A 23,845-nucleotide genomic window follows, 5' to 3' on the forward strand; every position below is an offset into this window, starting at 1 on the left:
TATGCACTTATTGCATGTTGTACGTCCTGGTACTTTATGTATGCACTTATTGTATGTTGTACATCCTGGCACTTAATGTATGCACTTATTGTATGTTGTACGTCATGGTATTTAATGAACCCACTTATTGTACGTCTTCGTACTTAAAAATAGTATAATAATAATGGGTTAACCTAGCGATTGATAGTGCTTGGCACTTGGCACGTTCTATGATTATCCTTACTGTACAGACAGCAAAATATTGTTGCTTCTCTTTATTCTGACAGTTACTTATTGTAAGCCGCTTTGGATAAAAGTGTCTGCTAAATGCCCTGAATGTAAATGTAAATGTAAATGTGGGAGGGGGGGAGGCTGAGTGAGAGGATGCTGTTGTGGCGGCGCGATCTAGACGAGCGCTAGCTGCTTAGCTGCGGTGTTGCTAGGCACAGTGCCAGGGTGGGCTTTTAGTCAACCGACAAATTGAGGCGACGGTTGAGTGATGGAGAGAGAGGGCATGCGGTTTCCATGGAGTCACCCCCCCATAAGCACTGTGGTGATTTTAGTGTTGAAATATATAAACAAATGTTTAGTTAAAGGTGATTGTTTAAGGTTGAATTAAGCGCCCATCTCGGGAGGATCTGGGAATTTGGCCACAGAGTAATTCAGATATAAAGTAATAAAGGTCAGCAATAAAGTGGATTGATATATTCAGTGTTAAAGTTATACTATGTTGGTTATTTTAGGGCAATGAGAAGCATGAGATGCAAAACAATAGAAAAGTACAATATAATAAATTATAATAAAGTATAATATATATATATATATATATATATATATATAATAAATTCATTATAAATACATTAGATTTGACAGTGCGTGAATAGGACTATTTGTGTATCAGAAATATGTTATTTGACCAAAATCCCCTACAGTAAGCAAGCCCTGTCAGGTAACAAATGGAATATGGAATATCCAATAAATAACAAATTGGACCAATCTAGTGTTTTCCTGTTGGGGGCCTTATCACTGACTCCATGGGGCCCGACCACACAGGGTCACGTCAGGGCCACTTCCTCAGGGCCGGCTCTATGAATCCTCCATATTGTGTCTGGCTGAAATGCTCCAGGACAGTTTTATTACTGCGACAGGCATGGCAGGGTTACCATGGCAACAGAGTGTCTGCTATCGGGGATGCTGATTCCTGTGGTTACGTAAGCGACCCCCAACACTGCTGTCTGTCTGGCTAGTGTTTTGTGCCTGTGTGTGTTGGTGTGTGTGCGTATGTGTGTGTGTGTGTGTGTGTGTGTGTGTGTGTGTGTGTGTGTGTGTGTGTGTGTTGAGTAACTGTCTGGGCAGATGACAAAACAGGTGGATTCTTCCGCATCTGAACAATGCTTGTTGACTTTGAGCCACTACGACAATACGCCATTTACAACTCCTAACCAAACTAGCTCGACAGCACTATCGCCAAAAGCAACTCAGGAAATATTAATAATCCAGCACGATCTTCCTTTTACAACAAAGGCCCATTCTTACTCTCCTTATCTGATCAGTGTTTGCTCGTTTTATTTCACTCGGTTGTGTTGAAATCCTTTCTGACCATATCGCTGTGTAAAGGCAAGCTGTGTCTTGCAAAATTTCTGAAAGTATGAGGCCTTCCGGTCTTCCATTACCTGTGGATTCATCGGCAGCTAGGATGCCTTTCCCGGGGGCCACGATCCTCTTGGCAATGTCGCTGAGCTCCTTCTTTTGCTCCGTCGACAGAAAGGGGTAAGCGTGAGGCATGTTGACTCTGAGAACAGAAAAGAGAGGGCGGAAGGTTGGGGGGGGGGGTGAGGGTACGGGAGAGAGAGAGTGAGACAGACGACGAGTGATGCAGTCTAAAGAAATCAAACCCTAAGGGCCATTGGTTGCATTCTGTGGATCCATCTATTACAGTGGCCAATGTGTTATTCTATAGAACGATATAGGTGGGTACGGGTTCCCATCTATATACCTGTTGCTGAAGGATGGTCCAATAATGGAAATTATCAACCAACAATACAACATGAATCAAATCGCATCATCACAAATCACATTTTCTATGTGTATTTATGTGTTCCATGTTTCTATGGGAGTTGTAGAGAAAATATGGCAGCTATTTTGTCGCTTGTTACATAACAGACCATACACTGATAGAGCAACAGTTAACACTGACATAGCGATGCTTCTCGACGGCCCGTTGACAGACGTCACCAGTATCACCAGTAGGAGAGACCCGAACGACCTTGGGTCGCGTTGGGACGTGACAAATAAAACGGGCCCTCACGTCCAACTTGAGCTCAACCCGAGACAAGGTCTTACCGATACATTCGGAGATCACAATATCTTCTTATATAACACCTGCATAATCAACAGTATTACATTTGCTAATCGTTGTTGTAAATGTGTATGGCTGCCAGAAACACTTACCAAATATTGTGTGCGATGGCTGAGGAGGAAACAGATCAGGAAGTGCTGAGCTCTCCGTGGCAATGTCAGGCAATGTAGGAAGAGGATGTCCAGTACCGTAAAATATCAAGAGGCTGGGCGGGAGCTCGGGGCTTTGCCAGAGCGGCCGGCAGCCAATCAAAACGCTGTCTGATGCGAGTGACGTTCTTCCTCCTCCAATGAGAGGAGCGTGCTGGGCTCAGCTTCACAGCGGTTGGCCGACCTCCTCGAAGGGCGCGTCGTCAGGTGACGCCCATGTCGAGAGGAGGGGGTCGGATGGTTTGTGCGGTTCTGTACGTGTCTGCTCGCACATCACATGCACGATGCCTGTTTTCAATACGTGCTGTTCAGATAGCGCCAATGGCCGAACCTCAGCACGACTATATTGCGTCAAAGAAATTAACGAAGTTGGCGGCACGACGCTAAGCGATCAGATGACGTAGGCCTATGGAATAAAAAAAACTATGAAAACCGTACACTGCAGAAACATTAATCAGTCGAATATAAAGTGATGCAACTGAATGAAACACTGATTCTGTGTCACGGTCACCGTCATGGGAAGTGTGGATGAGGAGCAATACCAAAAATGTTTTATTTGAACGATTAACAATATATGGGCCTATTAGGCCTACATTATATTGGGGCTATTACTACTGGGACTATTATATTGGGCCTAATACAATGCCCAAATTGATTTGGGCTTAATAATAGGTCTACACAAAAGCGGGCCTATCTGACACATTCCGACTGAATCAGATATCAGTCGCAGTAGCTTTTGACCTTGAGGCAGCCAGCGTTACGTAATACGTTTCCACTGCGGCCCCCTTATGGGACTACTGATGCTGCCTCCTAGCGTGGTCGGCTGTCACCCACTGGGAGAGGGGACTGCAAAGGGTAAATCATGCTAGGACATTAGAAGGGACAGCCAGACAGCTTGGCTTTCCTAGTTGTCACTATAACCTAGACATGCAGACAGACAAGCCTGTGTGCTAAGCAGAATGCTGAATGGATGAATGTGTCGCCATAGGCCTTTATATCTTGCAACATTTCAAACACACTCAAATCACCACACAGCAGTGTTACGGTTATATATTTCCTCTTGCAGCAACGTTAGCGATTGCGCCATTGCACTGACAGTATTCATGAAGATTGCTACAATAGAATATTAAGATTGGTAAAAGACTATTCTGCTATCTTGGGGGACCGGTTTTCATTGTCAGGCAGACCTTTGTCAACATTGCCATCATGTTTAGTAAGCTGGCTATCATGGCCTCTCTCTCTCAGCCAGCACTCTGGTTTACACTGGGTATACTGAATGTGTCTGTTGGCAGAAACCTGCTTGACTTGGAGTGGAAGGCTACTGGACGAGCATTAGTCTCTCTCTCTCTCTCTCTCTCTCTCTCTCTCTCTCTCTCTCTCTCTCTCTCTCTCTCTCTCTCTCTCTCTCTCTCTCTCTCTCTCTCTCTCTCTCTCTCTCTCTCTCTCTCTCTCTCTCTCTCTCTCTCTCTCTCTCTCTCTCTCTCTCTCTCTCTCTCTCTCTCTCTCTCTCTCTCTCTCTCTCTCTCTCTCTCTCTGGAAACTTTGTGTTGTCAATAGGGCATTATGCAGCACTGCATATGTCCAACACAAGGAAGGATAGTAAACAATATATTGTTCTACTTAAGAGAAGATCATATATTGTACATTAGATAAGTGACTTTATAACTGTACTAAAGTATATATAAAATAAGCATTATGTACATAAGGGGTATGAAGAACATCATTGATAAAAAATAATAATAATAGTAAACAGCGCAAAGGCAATAAGGAACTTAAATCATGTAGAGTTAATGTACTAATAAAAAAAGTGGGAGAGGATAGAAATCCTTCTAAAATACCACATGGTGTAAACAGTATATGCTATTGTAATTTCCCACCTGGGATTAAAGAACATCATATCTAATATTTAGATTCTATTTGACAGAGCAACAAAAGTTGTGATTGAGGGAAGGCCGCACAGGTGTACAGTACAAATGCAGATCACTCCACAAAGTGGTATCAAAGAAGGATCTAAACCTTCACATGAACAATATATTTACATGTGCCTTTGTGCCGTCAAATAACAACACCGTCTTCGAGTCAGTCCACTGTGTCTGACGAACAGTCCGTTTGTTTCAAATAAACACACCCAATAGACCTGGAAAGAGTGGAACATCTAGATACACACGGCTGCTGGTATGGGCATCAACACAGATACCACCAGTGTTATTGACTGACAAGCTAGAGGGATACTGCATCGAACAGCCCCTGTGGTCCCAACAAGGCCTGCTGCCGTACATTACAAAGCATCCAACTGCTGTGTGCTTGTGTATTCGGACACCCCATCAGTGGATCATCAACCCCACATGTCCATCATCACAGAAGGGACCCTGTAGGTTTTATAGGCTAGCGGAGCTTGATCTCGAAGCAGAGGCAATTGCAGGATTCACACTCGGGCGGCTGGCAGGTGCAGGTGCAGTCCCATTTGGCACACTGTGGGTGGGTTGGGGAGAAAAGGAGAACAGGTCACAGGAGCCCTTCACTTTGTGGGCTACAGTGGACTCACTGGGCAAAGGGTATTGAAGGCGCTGTAGTTAAGATTTAAGAGTTATTTAATTAAATTGAATTCCAATTGTATTTGTATAGACCTTAATCACAGGTACAGACTCACTTGGCTTAACAGGCCATATATTTATGACAGCCCCCTCATCTTAGCCCCCGAGAAGGCAAGAAAAAACATCTCCTCGATGGCGGAGCAACATAGCGAGGGAGTTTTTTTTGTGTGTCCGTCCATTTCCTAAATATTGCCTTCCTCTGCTCTCATTCTCTCTATTTACAATCCTGAAATCTCCCCTACAGAAGCCTTCAGTCTCGGGCCGATGTATAACGGTTGACAGCAGAGAGGTAAAGGACTGTCAGGATGTTACGTACAGCGGGGGGAGGGCAGGTACGGTCCAGGCACGAGCGGACAGACGGTGGGCGACAGTCGCAGGATTCTGCCCACACCAAGCAGTGCTCACACGGGGAGAGGTCCGGACAGCAGTCGTTCCACATGCCAGAGCAGCGGTCCTTCAGGGGGAAGACACGGGAGCACGTAGTTGATGACCAGGAGGTGTTACGTTTATAGCACTCCTCTTCTCATAACACAATTATGTAATGCCACTATTAAGAGGTAGTCACCATTATGTTCTTGACACAATTATATGTTGCCACTTTTAAGAGGTAGTTACCATTATGTTCTTGACACAATTATTTGTTGCCACTATTAAAAAGTAGTAACCATCATGTATATATTGCATGATATATTGCAACAATATTGCACACATCGTTATAAATCTTCTAACTAAGCATCCTTGAGTGATGATGTTTAACTTAAGTACGGGACACACCTTGAGACAGTGGCGGAACCAGAGCGCCATCGCGAGGACGAAGATGTAAATGCCGACAGTGATCATCAGCACGGCGGGAAGAGGCAGCGCCAGGCCCCATATGGGCAGCACCTTGGGATGGAGGATGAGTCGGGATTAATGATCAATACAGGTGTTACACATCTGCGACACAGGTGTTACACATCTGTGACACATCTGTCTGTAATGCTCCGGGATAGTGATCAACGTCATGCTGGTAATTATTCTTACCACCACCGTTGATTCTGGAGAAGACATGTTGTTTCTAATGGTTCACATCTCCGGAGAAAGCAGAATGAAGTTAGATTATAGTTAGTTTGCCAGGACAGCAATGGGAACCAGTTCACGTCCCAGTGAGATTGTTGATACTGAAAAAACAATCCGTTTCCCTGTTACATTTGTGATCTCTATAGTTTAACTGACCATGTGTTCAAGCCAGGTCGTAATCTCGTGGATGATATCATAATATAATACTTTCGGTTTCTAAGAAACCTAATTAGATGCAGATTTCTGCTTTATTTTGGGTTACAAATCACTCTTCTTACCTCGCCTCCTGGTTCCCAGCATCCCAAGCTGAAACATGATCAGGTTTCTACCTTACCAGGACTCTGGAGTGCCGTTTAGTCATGTTTTTACACTCGATACATGCAAAAGAAAGACTAAATGTTGCCCTACAGTAGCCCTACATTCATGAACAACCCCGTTAGCTTGTTGGCTAAACAGCATTTACAGTGCAAACGATGTTACTATAGAAACGGCGTGCGCATCTTCTTCTTCTTTTCCTGGGAGGGAGCGGATGGCTGATGGCGCACTACGGCGCCCCCTACTGGCCATCATGAGAATACATTTTTCTCATTCCGAGCGGAGAACGCGGCGCCACTCACCATGACAACCTCAACCCCACTGGACCCAACGTGATTTTATTTATGCTTTGCATCTATACGCCTACACAGGCCTACACTAGATATTTATTGTTTCACATCGTTTCTCCATTGTTGTATTTTATTGTATTGTCATATTATCAATGTTGAGTAAATATTGTGTAAATGTTGTGCCCACAGATTTATCACGCCTTTCTTGACAGACAATGATTTTTTTGATGATTATTTGGGTTAAACTTCCAAAGCTAGATACATAACTTTCATAAAGGGCCGGAGTGGGACCCATTTTCAGCCCGGGAGTTTCAGGCCCATACCGGCCCACTTTATTCAGGGATGGAAGAATTTGAATAAATGAACAGCGCAAAACTCTCCCTTTTATTGTATATTGGATCAACGTTTAGCAAATGAAAATCCACCTCAATCAGTTTATAAGAAAAAACTTAAATCTGTCATTTTCGGCTGCTCCTGGCTTTTTCCTGCCCTCCACAATCAACGACACTTGTCACGTCTGTTGGGGCTGAAATGTCAGATGAATGAAGAACGTCTATATGGTAATCATAGGTAAGATATAAAATAATATTAATGTGTATTTAGGAGTACATAAAGTGTCAAACCGTGCAGTCCCATCACAGAAAGCCTAGACCACGGGCCCAGCCTTGTACAGAGATCCCTGCGATATAGAAGGAGAGTAATCCGAGTTACACAAGTCTAATCAAACAATAGCTACTAATATGGGCATACAAAAGAAAAACAGAACAACAAAACAATGATAGAAAACAGGGCCTGGTGCTTCGTATGAGTATCCTTCACATACACACAATTCATACTTTGCACGTGACGTCACAACGACTGGCTGGCAGGCAAGAACATCAAGAACATCATTCTCCAGAAACCTAGTAACCTAATCAAGGATCTGCCAGGACATCACCAGTTATACAAAATGAAAGTTGGTATTTTGAGGTGAAAACGACATGCCAGATAGTTGTTGTGCGATTGGATGCACTAACCGCCTGGAGTGAAGCCAGGGTTATGTTTTTACCGGATCCCATCTGATAAGGAGAATCCAGAGAGAAGACAACTATGGATACAGGCTATCAGACGTGCAACCTTCACAGTATGTATGAGTGTATGATCATAATGAATCGTGTCTTAAAGTTACCCAGTAGTGTCGCGAATCAACAACACCAGCTGGTTCGACGAGTCAGCAGTTTGTGTTATGAGTCTAAGCTAGGCTAGCAGCTATCGTGTTTGGCTAACAACAACAAAAGTTGTGTGATGGTTCGTTTTGAGGTTTGCAATATCTATGGTTTTCAATGAGATGTTAATATCTCTAAACTCCAAGTCTGGAAGAGACTTTGTCAACTTCAAAGCAATGAACACATCAGCGGGTGCTGTGTATGGATCACAAGTTCTGAGTATGTTTATCTTTTCTTGTCTCTAATTTTAATCTAATTTTAACATTTTGTGACATATGACATATGGTCTAAATATGTCACAAAATTCGCAATTTTGTCTGCATTTGTTGCCCTCCACGTAACCATGGTAGTCACGTGACTGCAAAGTAGGAATAGTCATGCCTGTGGCCCACAAAGTCAGGAAGCAGGGGTGAGGGACTTCCACTCCGTAGCGAGGCTCCTTACTGGCCACAGCAACCCTTTGCGTGACCTGCCAGAACTGGCTCCAGTTCCCTCCGTAAGGAACAGGAACTTGTGTCCGTCTATCGCTGTGCACGGGGGGAGAGACGAGGTGCACACAGCGAAAAGGCAAAAGACTGTTTACACTGGCAAACTTTTATGGCTTCCTGCCTAATTAGGTGCCATGTCATGTGACATCCGTCATGTGACATCCAGATCTACTTTAGGAGAAGATAAAATAATGGTCAAAGGATTTTTTTTCCCCCATCCAAGCAGCCCAAAATACATTTGAAAGTGGACCAGCCCAACGGGAAACCTCCCGAATGTCCCGATGGCCACCCCGGGCCTGGCATGAAGGATGAATCAGTTGCCGTTGGCAAACGTGCTGGGACACCTGGCCCAGATGTCAGAGCGACAGCGTTGGTGCTCACAGAGGGGGGCCGACCCTTCACCCAGCAGCTGCGTGACCGAGCCAGGAGGTGGCTTGTCCCGGACCTCAAGGAGTCCTCTGCGTGCGACGTCTCTAATCTCCAAATGAGAGGATTCTGCGAAGTTCCGCATCTGGAAGAGCCAGCATAAGAAGGAGGTGCTGCAGCTCAAGGAGAAGCCGGAGTCAGGCTGCTTGGCAAAATCCGGTTTTAATCGTAATAAATAATAACAGCGTGCCACAATGGTGGCACGCGGCTTGGTTGCTGCTGGCGATCGTCCGTGCCACAGCTCACGCTGGCCTCTCCCCCTACTGCAAGACAAAGCAGTCAAATATGTCAAATTGTTTGCCCCTCACTGCTGGATATTGCCCAAGAGGGCACCCAGGGGTGGAGGATGGGGGGAGAGGATGAGCACCCCAGCCGGACAAATCAAAGAATGACGACAAATGGCAACGGAAATACGACAACGATTACAGAATGTTTTTGTGGCAAAGTTTGCAAGAACCCGCGTGGCCTGAAGATCCACCAGGCCAAGAGGAAATGGTGCAGACGGTAGTTTGCTAGCTCAACGAAAGACAATTCCAACCCCAAACAAAATAAGAAGCACATATCAAAAAGAGATCTGTATTTTATAACTCTGCACCTTCACATGCAGAGCAAAAATGGTATTTTCCACGTAATATGATCAACACAAACTATATAACATGTGAAAGCTGAGACTCCACTGACTCCAACAGTCCATAAAAAAACAAAAACGATGCAAAAACAAATACATGATCACATCCTTCCCTCCCTGAGATGCATACAACATGAAAATAAACCGGAGTCTAGCCCTTCCAGGCCACGCTGCCTCTAGACCAGCGCGGAGAAGAGGTAGAGGGAGGAGAGGAGGAGGAGGAGGTGGGACAACGCCATGGGGAGGCATGTGTCTGACGCGTGATTGACAGTGGTGGTAGTGGGGGCGGGGGTTGTGGTGGTAGTGGGGGCGGGGGTTGTGGGGGCGGTGGTTGTGGGGGCGGTGGGGGGGGACAGCAGGTTTTCTAGAATTTCTTTCAGGAACGACTTATATCGTGCTGTGGCGGTGAACACAGACTGGTTGACGGCTCTCTCTGACTGCACCAGGACTCTCATGCTGCCGTTGGCCATGACGTTGGGAAGCCCGGCCACTTGGGTCCAATAGTTGCCGCTCTTACACATTAGGGGTCCGCCGGCGTCACCCTGAAATCAAACACACGTTTTCATCCCCACACTTAGCAACACAGAGCCCTCCAAACTTACTCCAGAGCACCAACATGTGTCCAGCCCTGGCTTGAAAACGACTGTAACGTACTAACGCAAAAAAAGGCAGGGTTAAGAGGCGAGTTGAGCGGGTACTGTCGGTGGAAAAAAACCTAACTCTACTCTCCTAACACTGATTAACTGTGCCTCATTGGCTATCCCCTAAGCCAATTTACTTTCCATAATCACTTTCTGCCTAAGTCATCTATTTGACCTATAGGCATTTTTTACACTAAATACAAGATGAACCTTAAAATATGGCATAGGCAATTATGCTATGAGGCTAACGATTATGATGTAAATCGTGATCACGTGTTTGGCATTGTGAGCCATGAACTAAGAGGATTCTGAACTGTTGTCCTTTCATTACCATTCTCACAGTCAGCACTTCGGTGCAGATGTAGTCAGTTGATGATGACGCATTGTTACAGCCCACCACCGTGGTGTTGAACTCCTGCAGGGTCTCTTGAGCTGCGGTCAGGTCAGAGAGAGTCACGGTCAACCACACAGTTTGGACAATATATAGACCCACGCTGAGTGTGTGAAACAGAGAGCTAGTTTAGTAAAACTACAATCAATGGTAAAAAAACACCTAGTAGACACAGCTCCCATCACAGAGTCCGTTGGAGACTCAGTGATGGGAGCGAACGTGGGGTGCGCTCTGGATGGGGGGGTCCTCACCGCCTCCCTGGCCCTCGCCCCAGCCAGCCATCCAACAGTCAGCGTTGTTCAGGAAGTCGCCCATTCCATCGTCCAGACAGATGGGCTGGATGTAGTCCCAGAGCCTCGGCGAGCTTAACAGAGTGAGCAGGGCGATGTTGTCTCCGGTGAGTTTGCTGAAATCGATATGAAGCACCCCCAGGTTCATGCAGGAGTTGGAGCCGTTCAGATTCCGGCAGCCCAACTCCACCCTCCAGGAAGAGACTTTTGGCTGCCTAAGTGGAGATAGGAAAACCACGAGGGTGAGGGCTCGACGGTCGTTTGAAACAAAAAACCTTAATCCAATTGGATTACGGTGCAGATCACTCAACAACAACGGCACACCTCTCTCATATCTCGGGATTGATACATGGTTTTGCTCAGATAAAACACAAAAAGCAACACACACAGAACACAAGTCGTACAGCCTCATCGTCACGACAGATATAACAAGCAGACTCACATGGTGAAGCAGGAGGCGTCGCTCATGACCACGTCGTCAGCCACCAGGGTGCCGCCGCACATGTGCGTGCCGTTTACCTGAAGGCTCGCCATCCAGGGCCACACGCCGGCGGACTGCACCAGCCCCCTGCTGTCGTGGGTGTTCAATGGGGCGCTGCCACACGTCAATGCTGGAACTAGGGACCATCAGGGGTGGGCCAAAGAAGTGGGAAATGGACAACAAACATTGTAATGCTTATTAAATAGAAACCGTCCAGCTTAAGCCAACCCGCGACCCGATGCTTTAGTTAGGGGAAGTAATCCGGTAAGTTCTAGTTGGCTTGTTCGGTATATTTTGCATTTATGGATGCTTAGCTGAAGCCACTCAGTTTGCATGTTGTTTGAATCCTTGTCCTTGCGTTGTGTAGTCATCTGAGCTGTTATGGTCATTTAATGTGATGATCTTTGGGACAGACTCGGCTGACGTGTTTTTGTGGGGCAACCCAGAAGTTTATGTTTGCATTTTACATTATATATTATTATTATTATTTCTTTATTTCAGACTCTGGGTCCATAGCAAAAAGAACACAACACAAGACACAATACAGCACAACAACAGACAACACAACACAGACAATAAGAAAGCTAAAACATAGAAATAGAAATTTACACCACTGATATCAAAAATAGAATGACTATAAAGTTAAAAAGAGACAACTGTACCAGTGTCTCCAGAACAGAGATTGATACCTGATGGAACTACAGTTGATGTGGGTCAGACTGTTGATTATCTGGTTTTCTGAGGCATCAAGCCGACACATAAATCTATACATCAGGTTTCTGAGTACTGCATTAAAGGTGTTGACACGTGCATTTACAAACATTTCACTCGCACTTAACCATCGAGGTCTTTTAAGTAGGATTCTTAATGCATCATTATACGCAACCTGTAACTTTTTCATACTTGCTTTTTTGTAGTTAATCCACAGGTATGCGGTGTACAGTGGTGTACAGTACGCTTTAAACAAAGATATTTTAACGTCATCTGTACACGAATGAAATCTGCGAGCAAGAGTATTCGCCTGCGCATACATTTTGCAGCACTGCCTTCTAATATCATCATCATCTGTCTATCTGTCTGTCATCTATACAATTATATTATGCTTTGAGCCCCCACATTGATAAACATACTTGTCTTTGTAGCCCTCTTTCATATAAAAGAGACCCTAGGTCTCTTGCTCACTCCCAAGAGAGCAAGTAAGTTCTAGTTGGCTTGTTCTGTATATTTTTTAAGTCCCTCTTTTATCTATTCAAAATGTGTCACTTAAATATAAAGTATTAAGTATTACTTAATACTAAGTAATACTAAGTAAGTATTACTTGCTTAAGGGGCATTGCTTGTTCTGTAATATCAGAATAACTCTCTGTCGCAGAGGACCAAATGATTGTTTTTCCTCCACGTCTAGCATCCCACTAGGGTACCATGGCGACATGCGTCAACAAAGACCAAGGATCCAACGCCCTCATTGGTTAGAGATGGAGACAAAAGGGCCACTTACGTGCGGGGGTGGTGAGTGGTCCGGACGGCGGGTCGCCACAGTTGAAAGTGGCGTCGCTGTCGGTTCCCGCGGAGTGGAACTCGACGAAGCCAGGCTGGTTGGTGGTGATGATACTGTTGATCCAAGCCTGATATTCGGACACTCTGGCGTATACTCCAGGGAAATTGAGCAGGGCACATCCTCGACCAAAGCTCACCACTCCCGACTGGACCCACTGCGGACCCTGTTTGCCTACCAGAGGACCACCAGAGTCACCCTTCAGGGGAAGAGGATCAAAGCCACGATGGGTGAGCAAAAGATCTCAGATTGCATGAAGTTAGAGTCATTACCTGGTCCTTTATGTTTGGTGTTGTGCTTTGTGTGTCTGATGTTTAAATGGTGGGGTACGATTTGTTTTGCAATATTTGCTGTGTTGCACTAGTGTCTTTTTCATTCACTATGCTTTTTACTATGTCACCCCTCCTCCCTCACCTTATGCACTATTTTCGCATGCTAAACTGCATTTTGTTGTCCAGAACCAAATGAGTTGAATGTAATCTGAGCTCCTCTAACATGACTTTTTAAACGTTTACCCGACACAGCCCTCCGGCCGACAATCCAGCGCAGATCATGTTGCCGGTGATTGAGCCATAGCTACAGTTACACTCCCTGTTGCCCACTATGGGCAGGTCCACTTCCTGGAGGACGTTCGCGAATGACCCTATGAATGGAAGGAATGAAACGGCTGATGTGAACCGACTTGATTCATGGTCGTATCGACCCACCTCAGTGGGTCGGACAGTGCCCAATGCGATTGAGGAGACCCACTACAAACTGTCAAACACATTAAAACTAGTTACATGGTAAATGGTAAATTGACTGAATTTATAAAGGACATTTCTAACCAGTGGCCACTCAAAGCGCTTTACAATATTGCCTAACATTCACCCAGTCATGCACACATTCACACACCAACTGCAGTGTCAACCATGCAAGGCGACAGCCAGCTTGTCGGGAGTCGTTAGGGTGAGGTGTCTTGCTCAGGGACACCTCGACACTCAGCTAGGAGGAGCCGGGGATCAAACTAGCAACCTTGCGGTTACCAGCCAACCCGCTCTACCTCCTGAGCCGCATGCCCCAAACACCGGCCCCCGAACGGCGAACGCGTTCTAATTGACCTTGACCATAGGACACTGGACTGGCTCGCCTCAACAGAGCTGAAGGTCTTAGGTCATACTTCAGAAGAAGACCCACCTTCAAACGAGGTGGTTCCCCAGCCAGTGACCCAGTTGATGATGCCGCTGTTGAACGTGCTGCCGTCCGCGGCCAGGCAGACAGGCGCGATGTAGTCTGTGAAGGTGACACTCGAGGAGAGCTGGAGCAGGCAGATGTCGTCGTTGTAATCCATACTGCTTATACTGATGTTGAAATCGGGGTGATAGAGGATCCTGGAGACGTTCCGGGACACCTCGTTGGGGTTGCTGCCGCGCTGGTCCTGACGGCCCAGGAAGACCGTGAGACCTGTCGTGTCATTTCTAATGCTGGGCAACAATTAAAAGTTTTAATCGTGATTAATCGCATAGTATTGGTGAGTTAACTCGTCAGCGCACTTTTAAAAATCTATTTTAAATCCACTCCAATTGAAGTTAAAGTAGATTATCAAATGAAATGACACATTATCATTCATACCAAATGTACTTAATAAGCAAAAGCTAGACCAAGTGATCTTGAGGGAGTTTTATTGACTCACTCACTGTGGGTTGAATATGAAACTTATGGAACACCACAGATTTGTATATTGTAAACAGGCAGTTATTAGTACAATTGTAAACCAACAGTTACTACAAATGTAGTTAAATTCAAATAAGTAGCGCCACAGATTTGGGAATTGTAAACAGGCTGTCACTGACTGCAAGTGTAAACTAAGTGGAACTAAAAACAAAAATGATTTCTTATATGAATGTTGACATTCTGTGGGCAAAACGTTTCAAAATTAAAGTGAAAAAAATTTAAAAAATGCATTAATGCGTCAATTTGTATTAATCGCTTTAAAATAAGATTGCGTTGACGCGTAATTAACGTGTTAACTTGCCCAGCCCTAGTCATTTTCTAATCGGAAAGGAAACAACGTCACTGTTTCTGAAATTAATATTCATAGAGTTGTTGATGAACCAGAGATGAGGAACATGTTTTGGCTATTGCCGGATGTAGAAGATTGACATTACGTTTTGAAGCAGTGGGCAGCGGACAGCACCCACAGATTGTTGATCAAAGACCCCCCACAGAAGTGAGAGTGAGACTTGTCATGCAAACTGGCCTGCCAGGGCCAGGTGCCCGGAGCAGCATCCACTCCTCCAACGATCCTGGAGTTGAGAGGAGCCCGACCACACACTGCAAAAGGTTCAAACAGTTCAGAGAAGGAGCAATGGCTTCTGCTGTTGCAGTGACCTTGAGTCAGACAAAGCTAACATTCTCTGCTGCACTTCAGTTTTAATGCGGACAGAATACATTTAATTTGTTTAGCTCTTTCTCAAATACTCAAGACACTTTGCATAATACAATAAGAGTACAAGAGTAAAACAAAGTCAAAAATAAATATCAATGAAAATATATAATTTCAATATATATACAAAGATAACATGTTTATACATCAACTGAAATATTTTTAGTGTGAAATTGATCAACTTTAAATGCATTCATTCAAGCAGACTATATGGGCATCGATAAGAAAATAGGGCAGCCTCTAGGGGAACATAAATAAATGGTAAATAATTTAAATGTAACATTTTTATTTACAATCTCTTACCATTTAGTTGTGAGGATGCCTCTGCAAAAAGAAAGATAAAATGTTTAACAAGAGAATCATTCATAATAATAACTATAATAATTAAAGCTGCAAGCAGCATTTAACGGGGGCCAAGCCTTACGCAGACCATTATGACCCTGACAGACCATTAAGACCCTGACAGACCATTAAGACCCTGATAGACCATTAAGACCATGACGCAGGCCATAAAGACCATTTTTGTTTGCATACTGTTGATAACGCTGGAATAGCCTCAGCTTGGATCTAGTGATGGGCGAACAAACTCTTTAGTCTTTAAAAGTCTTTAAAGTTTTGATTGCTGTAGCGCCCCCTATGGTCCTATTTGGATGAACTTTAGCCTGGTTAACCTTGACCTATGCTTCTTTAAGTACACCAAGTTGATGATGATTGACTCAAGTTAACCCTGCCTTTCGGCACCTAACATTGATTTGGCAAATTTGGACGTCCAGCCGCCATTTTGTTAGAGGTTCAAGGTTTCCTAGGGACATTTGCTCAACATGAGGAGAGACAAATGTCTACTGGATTTCATGACTGTAGGTGAAAGGGGTCAGGAAATATGGCCGTCCAAATTTGCATTTTCAGTTCATTTTTATAGCACCCCCTATGGCCCGATCTGGATACAATTTGGAGAGGTTCATCTTGATCCATGTGCCTTTGACTCCACCAAGTAAGATGATGATTGGGTTAAGTTAACCCAGCCTTTTGGCGATAAATTACATTTGGACAATTTTGAGCCTCTGGTGGCCATGTTGTTTTGCCAATCGACTTCATCTTACTTGAGCAGTTAGAACTTTGGTCCCCAACAGCCACTAACTTGGTTCCGCTCAAATCAAACATTCTGAACTGTGGTCATTTTAGTCACAGGCCACGCCCATTTCGATGCCACGCCCTAATTGTAAATGTGTGGATCTCATCTTGTTCAAAATTTTATCCTGAACAACTATGTACTAAGCATTGGGCTCAAGATCATAGAAGTCCATCTTGATGTCGATATGAGCATTAAAGTCTTTACGTGTTTTAAAACACACCCTTATTAGAAGTTAATGGCTCCTGGAGGCTTTACTTTTTATTGTACAGACGTTGCTTCATGTGAGATTGAAGACATTGGTCCATAGATATGTGCAAAATTATGTCACAATCAATCTGTAGGCCTGCTATCATATCAAAGCCAAAATAGTACTTCCGGTAACAGAGCACAACCTATGCAAACATCACTTTTATTTGACATATGTTATTTTAGATAAGATTCAGAAGTTGTAAAGATGGAGATCAGAAAAGAGTGGAAGTGAGCAAGATTTGAAACTCAACAAAACAAACTTCCCTCCCTCCTTCCTTCAGTATCTCCACCATTGAAGTGGTGTGCATTGTGTTGCATTTCACGCACCTGTGATGATAGGCAAAACTGATTGAACCAACCAGGGAAGAGATGCCATGAGTGGTCCGGACTCGGAGTTAGCCCAGTGGTCTCAAATCTAGACGAGCTCTTACAGAGGCTTGCTCACTGACTAACAGCTGATGGGTAGGCCACTTCTAACACGCTACACCAGAATAATATCTCTTGAATGTAACCTACAGCACCGTTTATTCTTTATTATCATCAATATGATTCATTATAATTTTGAATGTTAAAAAATAAATATACAAAAGGGCCTATGAAGATGCTCCCTATCGAAAAGTGATCTCCAAATTATATTTTGCTTTTCAAGATCTGAAAAAAGACCATATTAAAACAAGGTGGGTAGCAGATGGAGGTTTCACAATTACACTGGTAGAATGGGAAAGGATCTGTAGACACCGATCTGTAACGACAAGCTCACCCTCCTGGAGAGAATTTAGTTAGAAAAATGTGACTCGGTTTTTTTGTGCTCTGGCGCAAAAGTGTAAATATTCTAATCAGACAACATGCTGGAGATCCTGTGGACATGCATTGGCCCTCTGTGGCTCAATTTTGGAGAAGTGTCCAGGGCGTACTGGAGACAGTCTTTAAGAGGAAAATCTATTTCAATTTCAAAATAATGTATCTGGGAGATTTGGAAGAGCTTTGCTTAGCTAATTGTGATAAATACCTGAGTTGAGTGTTTTGTTGGTGGCATGCAAAAAGGCACCAGGAAATGGCTTAAGAAAGACACACCAAACATTAAAGAGTGGATTGTCTATAGGTAATTACAATGGAGAGGATCACATTTAAATGAAGAACTTTTAACTCAGATAGATTTTTTTCATACGTGTCAACTGTACGGTCCGACTATATGTAGCAGTAATGTACGACGTATCTCTCAGATTAATATAATTTTCCTGTCAAAGAGCAGGGTTGTTTTATGGTTACATCTAAGATACAAATCTGTGGGTGATATGTATGTATGGTTAAGGTAAATATACAGTATACATCAGTAAGCATGTCTACAAGAGTGGCCACGTACTTATGTGTGTATTGTTCTTTGGATTAGAAATGGATCCTCTCCCTAATGTTTTTTTATTTTTGTTTGTTTTGATGTCCTGTGGACATATGTACCACCTTTGCCACCTAGTGCTTACGTACTGTAAAAATAAAAAGCAAATGACAAAAAAAAAAGATGGTAAACGCAAAACATCTGATAGACAGCTTTGGCCAGTGTTTCTTGTTTGAAGGTTGTTAGTTCAGTACCATTTTAAAGCACATAAGTCCTTCTGTTATTTGCATTCTTAATGAATAAAGAATTGAATGAATAAAACCCAAATCCCATGGGGGAGGCAGTTAATGAAAACCAGATATAAGTTAAGACAATGCTTACAATACAAAGCTTGGTTCCTACTTCAGAGTACACACACACACACACACACACACACACACACACACACAGGTGACCCAGGAAGAAGAAGAGGGGTACTTACCCTGCACCAGTAGTACTAGGACTGCCACCCATAGCGCCTTGAGCCCAGTCATCCCAGCAGTTTCAAGTCCTCAAATAGTCAAGCCTTTTAAAAGCCTTTTTCTCCTCCCCTTTGCTTGTCACTCTACTGCCACAGTGCAACACAGGTGGAAGACACACCCACGGGACAGGTGCACCTTCTCCATCCCGTGTGAACTACATCATAACGTCACCTATGTTCAGGACTGTGTTAGATGATTGGCCCATCGCCTGCCACTAGTAATTACAAAACTTTTCAACCTGAATAGTTTAGACCTGTTTCATAGCGATAAATAGAAATACATTAAAATTTCAGTCATGATAATACCATTTATATACTTTTAAACAGAGGGTCATTTATTATTTAAATTGCATTTGAACAGTTGCAAGTTGCAATTGCAGTTGCAATGAACAGTTGCAAGACTGGGATTGTCTTAATAAACCCAGTCATTTTTAATTACACTTTTACATATTACAATCCGTTGAGCCACCAAATAAGAAGCCTTCTGTGCTTTCTCTGAAGTTGTGGCCATGTTCACCATTTTTGTTTTCTAGTGGGTGTATTCCTCACTCTCTCGACTGAAAAAAGATTTTGTTTTGTCCTTATATTCCGGGTGCATTGTAATGAGATGTTGCTTTAGCTTGGCTGGCTTCATGGCTTTGTTTGCAAGCACCTTGAGACACAACACGCATTTAGGTCTCCCGTTGCCGTTTACAATAAAACCAAACTCTATATAACTGTCGTCATATTTCGTAAATTTAGCGGATTTAGGCTCAGTGTCAGTGGTCCAACTCAAATATTTAACCATGGTCGCAAGCTAGCCTCGTAGACCCTAACTAAGCTAAGCGGCAGTGGGAACAGTTTGTTGCGCCCTGACTGAAGAGAGTTCTATTAGCCCAAAGTTAACGCGGGTGGGAGTAATGGTCACTATGCTTTTCCTATCAGCACAAATGGCACCCATCTGTAGATATGCTTTTTTTTTTTTTTTTTTTTTTTTTTCATTCATTTCATTTATTTAAGTATTTCGCGGCCCCCTCTGTATTGCCTGCGGACCCCTGTTCTCACCAGGTTGAGAACCCCTGGTCTAGCCTATAGTACATCTATATCACCATGTTTGGGGTTAGGGTAAGCTAACCTTAGCCCTAACCCTAATTGGGTAACAATGCAGTCGTATGGCAAAAGAGTGGCAAAACCCTTGAATGCTTCAGCTCGACCCGACTAGGCTTGGTACTTGGTATTTTGGTGGATTCTATTGTAAAACCCACTCTGTTCTTGGCTCTTTCATCAAGCAGTTTAGCACTTCTTCTCGTGTGAAGAATTATAAAAAAAATTATCATTTTGTTTCCTTAAAAAGATAATGCGCTTACCCGATTGTTGACGGGGGGGGGGGGGGGTCGTCGCGACGGAGGGGCCGCGCGATCCCGACAAGCATGCCGCTCCGTGATTGGCCGGCCCAAATGGCCCACGAGAGGCCGCGGCCCTTCTGGCATCTGCCCAAATGCCAGACCGTCCAGTCCGTCACTGCACTTACCTAGTAAAGTATACACCCTGATGGGGCATGCAAGCGCACAATGACCTTTGATTTGGAAAATCTTATACAGATTAGTGTTTGAGAGAGCATTCAGCCTCAGTGAACTGTATAACAAACCCATGTCTATAGGCCAGATCTCAACAAGGCTTCGATCTTGGCAACATGGTGTAACATGGTGTCACGGAAGGAAGATAAATCATCGCAATCTGCTTGACTAGATCGCGATGACTCAGACACGCTGCATGCTCAGACACGCAGCTTGTGAACAGGCAAGGCAGGCAACTGCTTGGGGCCCCGGGCCGCCAGGGGGAACCCAAGGGCCGACAAACTTTACTCCACAGCAATGACTCATAGTAACTGCAGTGACTGCACCTCCCTCTCAGGACAATTTCAACGACAACAAGTTGGAAACCCCCCCCTACGGGGGCCCCATGTTTTCATTCCCATCAGCGCAGGGGTGCCTAATGCGTCGATAAAAGTATTATTATTATTTTCATTTTTGGAATGGCACGCGACCTACGGGTAGATCGCGTGCCATTCCAAAAATAAAAATAAATAATATATATTTTTTCAAATAAGCATCATCCCTTGATTGAGGAAAATTATCTGCCAGACTTTGACAAAAGGTTCAAGACTTTGCTTCAGTCGAGCCAGTTGATACATTTACATGCACAGCTTAATCCGATTAAAGCCGTTCGACTATGCTCCTCAATTGCACAACTGCAATTGTCCGATTATACATGGCGGTGAGAAAATTTATTCATTGGCCGAAGAATGCCATGCCCGGAACGATAGGTGGCGCTGTACCCACTGCTGTACCCCTTCAACTAGTGGTAATAGAGCCACCGCTGACCTCTTTACGTGACCAGCAACAACAAACTCAGGCAGCAATCGAGAAAGATGTTTTCAGTAGACAGCTGTCAGTTCACTTTGGGTCCATGTCATTTCTTTGACGCTCCATTGTTCCGACCTCTGGGTCATATGCGGACTCCTCCGGCGGCGGAGCCGCTAGTCCAGCCAGAGGAGTCCGCATACGACCGAGAGGTCGGAACAATGGAGCGTCGGAGAAATTACATGGACCCAAAGTCTGCAACAATAATCCCTTTCTCCTCCATGTCGCAGTTCAATCTGGACTTCAGAGAGTCAAAGCCAAAGTTCCTTTCCCCCAATTCCTTCTCCACTACAAGTCTCGTTGTGGAAGTACCAGAGAGTCTGAGAACCTGACGCAGTCTTTCAAATTCATAATATCAGAGAATATATCTGTCAGTTCGGTCGCGGCACAATGAATGAATAAAGATTGTAAACATGTCAGAAGATTTTTTTTTTTGTTAATTTAATTTATTTTGACAGATGTGCCTGAAGTTACTACTTTACAACCTTGTTGATGACCAACATTTAGAAAAACATGTATTTTTAATTCAGCCTTTGGTGAAATCGAAACTAGTGTGTACTGAATGCATGTAGATGATGATACACTTATTATAGGGGGTAACTACATTGGCATGACACTGGCTTCCTCCATCTTCTGCGCCACCTTTTTAAATAAATCGCCGTTTTTCGTTTTCCGACAGCGACAACATCACGACTACCGTCTCCTTCTACTTCTGGCTCTATTTATTTATACCAGTCAGCCTTTTCTCACATGAAGATTAGTAAGTCCAAATACCATTTCACCATGACCAATGGTAATTTGGAAGTCTTCTCCCAGCAGCTACTGTCTGGACTATGCAACCCTGGCTGACTCCATCCAGTACAAGTCATCAGAGTATGTACTCAGTATATATAAATCAATATATGTTTTGCATTTTTTATTGTAAGTAGATCATTTTAACCTGGTCATTTTGAAAGAAGCACTGACTATTTATGCATTGAAATATGTATCTGGATTTTTTGCCACTGAATTTTTTTCTTCATTGAAATAACGTATCAGATAGAAAAAAAAATAACGTATCTGATCTTAACTATAGTTAAATTCTGAAGAAAAAAAATCAGATACGTTATTTTTTTTTCTATCTGATACGTATCTGATAACATCAGATTTTTCAGATACGTTATTTCAATGCATAAATATTCAGTGCTTAAAATTCAATGGCTTTTTACTTTCAAAATCCGATTAGACAGATTTACTTCCATAAGCTTGCAGGCCGAAAAGTGTTGGCACCGCTGAGCTAGGGCGAGCATTTGCCCTAGCAAAGGCCCATAAACAACATTTGTAGTTTGTTTGCTGTTATATTAATGTTCAGAATATCATATGTAGCACCTTTAAGGGTTTTGATGAGCACTGGAATTGTAATCTAAGTTTAATTCCCTAAGAAAACTATTCAAATGCACAGGCTTTTAATAATACGTAAGTAGTTTTCCAACATGGCTGCATATCTTTGCTGGATGGGGCTAGAGGAAAGAGTTCCTTGCAGGAAAATTAGAGATAGGTCAAACCCAATTGAATTTTATGAAAATAGTTTTCACAGCTGCGGGATCATATCAATGATTTTCTTTGATTTTTAGGGTCCGTAAACATTGGTGGTAGTCCTCCGCCAGTTTGAAACATCCCCCTCCTCTCTTCTGCTGCATCCTTTTTGCCTTTGCCTTTAAGTTTTTCCAGCAGGCTTCAGTTGCGACTTGTCCCTCGTCTTCTTAATGCCAGTTCAGCCATTGAAGCGCTCTGCTAACCTGACCCAGGTCCCCTTCTTCTTGTCCAGCGTAATGCTGTCACAGTCCTCTTATCCTCAATTATAACCCCAAACCCACAAACTTTGACGTGCCATATCTTAATAAAGTTACAAGCTAAGCTAGCTGGCTACAAAGTATCAAGTGCTGTAGTGTCAGCTGTAACAGTCAAGGTAACATAACGGTTACATTTATTCAAAAAGCAACAAATTTACGAGAGAGAGCTTGTGAATATATTGTGGTCCATCTTTATCGAGCCTACATTGTGAATTTGTTCACATTTTGCCGGAATCCTTCATGGCAGACACTGAACACAAACTAATCCTATTTTAATCCTTGTTTAACTAATAACTAATAACTTGAACTAATCCAGAGTAGATGTTCAACACATCTCAGATTAATTATAAACCAGTTTAAACCTAGATTTACTAACCCTAGATTAACCCTAAACCGGGATTCATTTAATCCATGTTGGTGCAACCCAACCCCAGTGTTTGAATTCCCGCTGAAACAGTGGGTTCACAATTACAGTTTTCTCAACTGTAATGGTATTATTAAGTACTTGTATCAGTACTCGGTATTGGCAAGTACCCAAATGTAAGTACTTATACCTGGTCTTATTTGGGTATTTGGGGAGAACAAACCTTTTTGGTATACAAATAAGTGTATGCACTAACCCTTATACTTTATTGATTGCATTCTTCAAAAACCTCCACATTCATTTGTCATGATCATCTTGTTTAACAACATTTATTTTTAAAATAACCTTTAAAATTGTATTTTTGGCGTCTTAAGGTGAAGATGTGTAAAGGTATTTAAACACATGAAAAAACGTTGTCATATGACAAACCCCCAGTGTAATTACGTAATTACATTCTCAACTTTTAGTCTCTCCTAACCATAGCTAGCTAAACGAAAGACAATTCCAACCCCAAACAAAATAGGAAAGCACAAAAAAGAGATATGTATTTTATAACTCTGCACCTTCACATGCAGAGCAAAAACGATATTTTCCACGTAATATGATCAACACAAACTATATATCATGTGTAAGCTGAGACTCCACTGACTCCAACAGTCCATAAAAACCCCAAAACGCTGTGTGATCGTTTCTTTACATGACCACATCCTTCCTTCCCTGAGATAGATACATCATGAA

At 43.3% G+C, this 23,845-nt stretch overlaps 3 protein-coding genes across 3 annotated transcripts in view; all 3 read right to left on the minus strand.

Annotated features, from left to right (window-relative positions):
• Positions 1-2,515, minus strand: part of LOC311413918 (fructose-bisphosphate aldolase A-like) — a 7,238-nt gene extending 4,723 nt beyond the window's left edge. The window contains exons 1-2 of the mRNA XM_084488900.1: positions 2,431-2,515; positions 1,653-1,771 (exon numbers count right to left, since the gene is read on the minus strand). Coding sequence (XP_084345026.1) covers positions 1,653-1,764 — 112 coding nt within the window. The 5' untranslated portion in view covers positions 1,765-1,771; positions 2,431-2,515. The remainder of the gene's footprint in view (positions 1-1,652; positions 1,772-2,430) is intronic.
• A 1,933-nt stretch (positions 2,516-4,448) lies between these two features.
• LOC311386973 (uncharacterized protein) lies at positions 4,449-6,145 on the minus strand. The gene is made up of 4 exons (XM_084488728.1): positions 6,105-6,145; positions 5,856-5,966; positions 5,398-5,535; positions 4,449-4,959 (listed from the first exon to the last, which is right to left on the minus strand). The coding sequence occupies exons 1-4, from the start codon at positions 6,129-6,131 to the stop codon at positions 4,873-4,875; spliced, it is 363 nt and encodes a 120-aa protein (XP_084344854.1). The 5' UTR covers positions 6,132-6,145; the 3' UTR covers positions 4,449-4,872.
• A 1,246-nt stretch (positions 6,146-7,391) lies between these two features.
• Positions 7,392-18,522, minus strand: LOC311390737 (polyserase-2-like; the record flags this gene model as incomplete). The annotated part of the gene is made up of 13 exons (XM_084488751.1): positions 7,392-7,424; positions 8,395-8,477; positions 8,820-8,949; positions 9,891-10,034; positions 10,465-10,565; positions 10,776-11,029; positions 11,257-11,425; positions 12,794-13,049; positions 13,366-13,493; positions 14,027-14,307; positions 14,998-15,163; positions 15,579-15,599; positions 18,471-18,522. 13 exons carry the CDS (start codon positions 18,520-18,522, stop codon positions 7,392-7,394), a joined length of 1,818 nt encoding a protein of 605 aa, XP_084344877.1.
• Between the last annotated feature and the right edge of the window lie 5,323 nt (positions 18,523-23,845).

Source organism: Micromesistius poutassou (genome assembly GCF_964030765.1).
Source record: "Micromesistius poutassou genome assembly, chromosome: 1".
In the NCBI taxonomy this organism is placed as follows: Eukaryota; Metazoa; Chordata; class Actinopteri; order Gadiformes; family Gadidae; genus Micromesistius; species Micromesistius poutassou.

Bases quoted from the DNA above. Each gene is read 5' to 3' on its own strand.
- LOC311386973 (XM_084488728.1), bottom strand. From the start codon at position 6,131: ATGTCTTCTCCAGAATCAACGGTGGTG. The intron at 5,967-6,104 runs GTAAGAATAATT...CTCCATCCCAAG, and splicing joins CTCCAGAATCAACGGTGGTG to GTGCTGCCCATATGGGGCCT. The intron at 5,536-5,855 runs GTGTGTCCCGTA...TTCCCCCTGAAG, and splicing joins GGTTCCGCCACTGTCTCAAG to GACCGCTGCTCTGGCATGTG.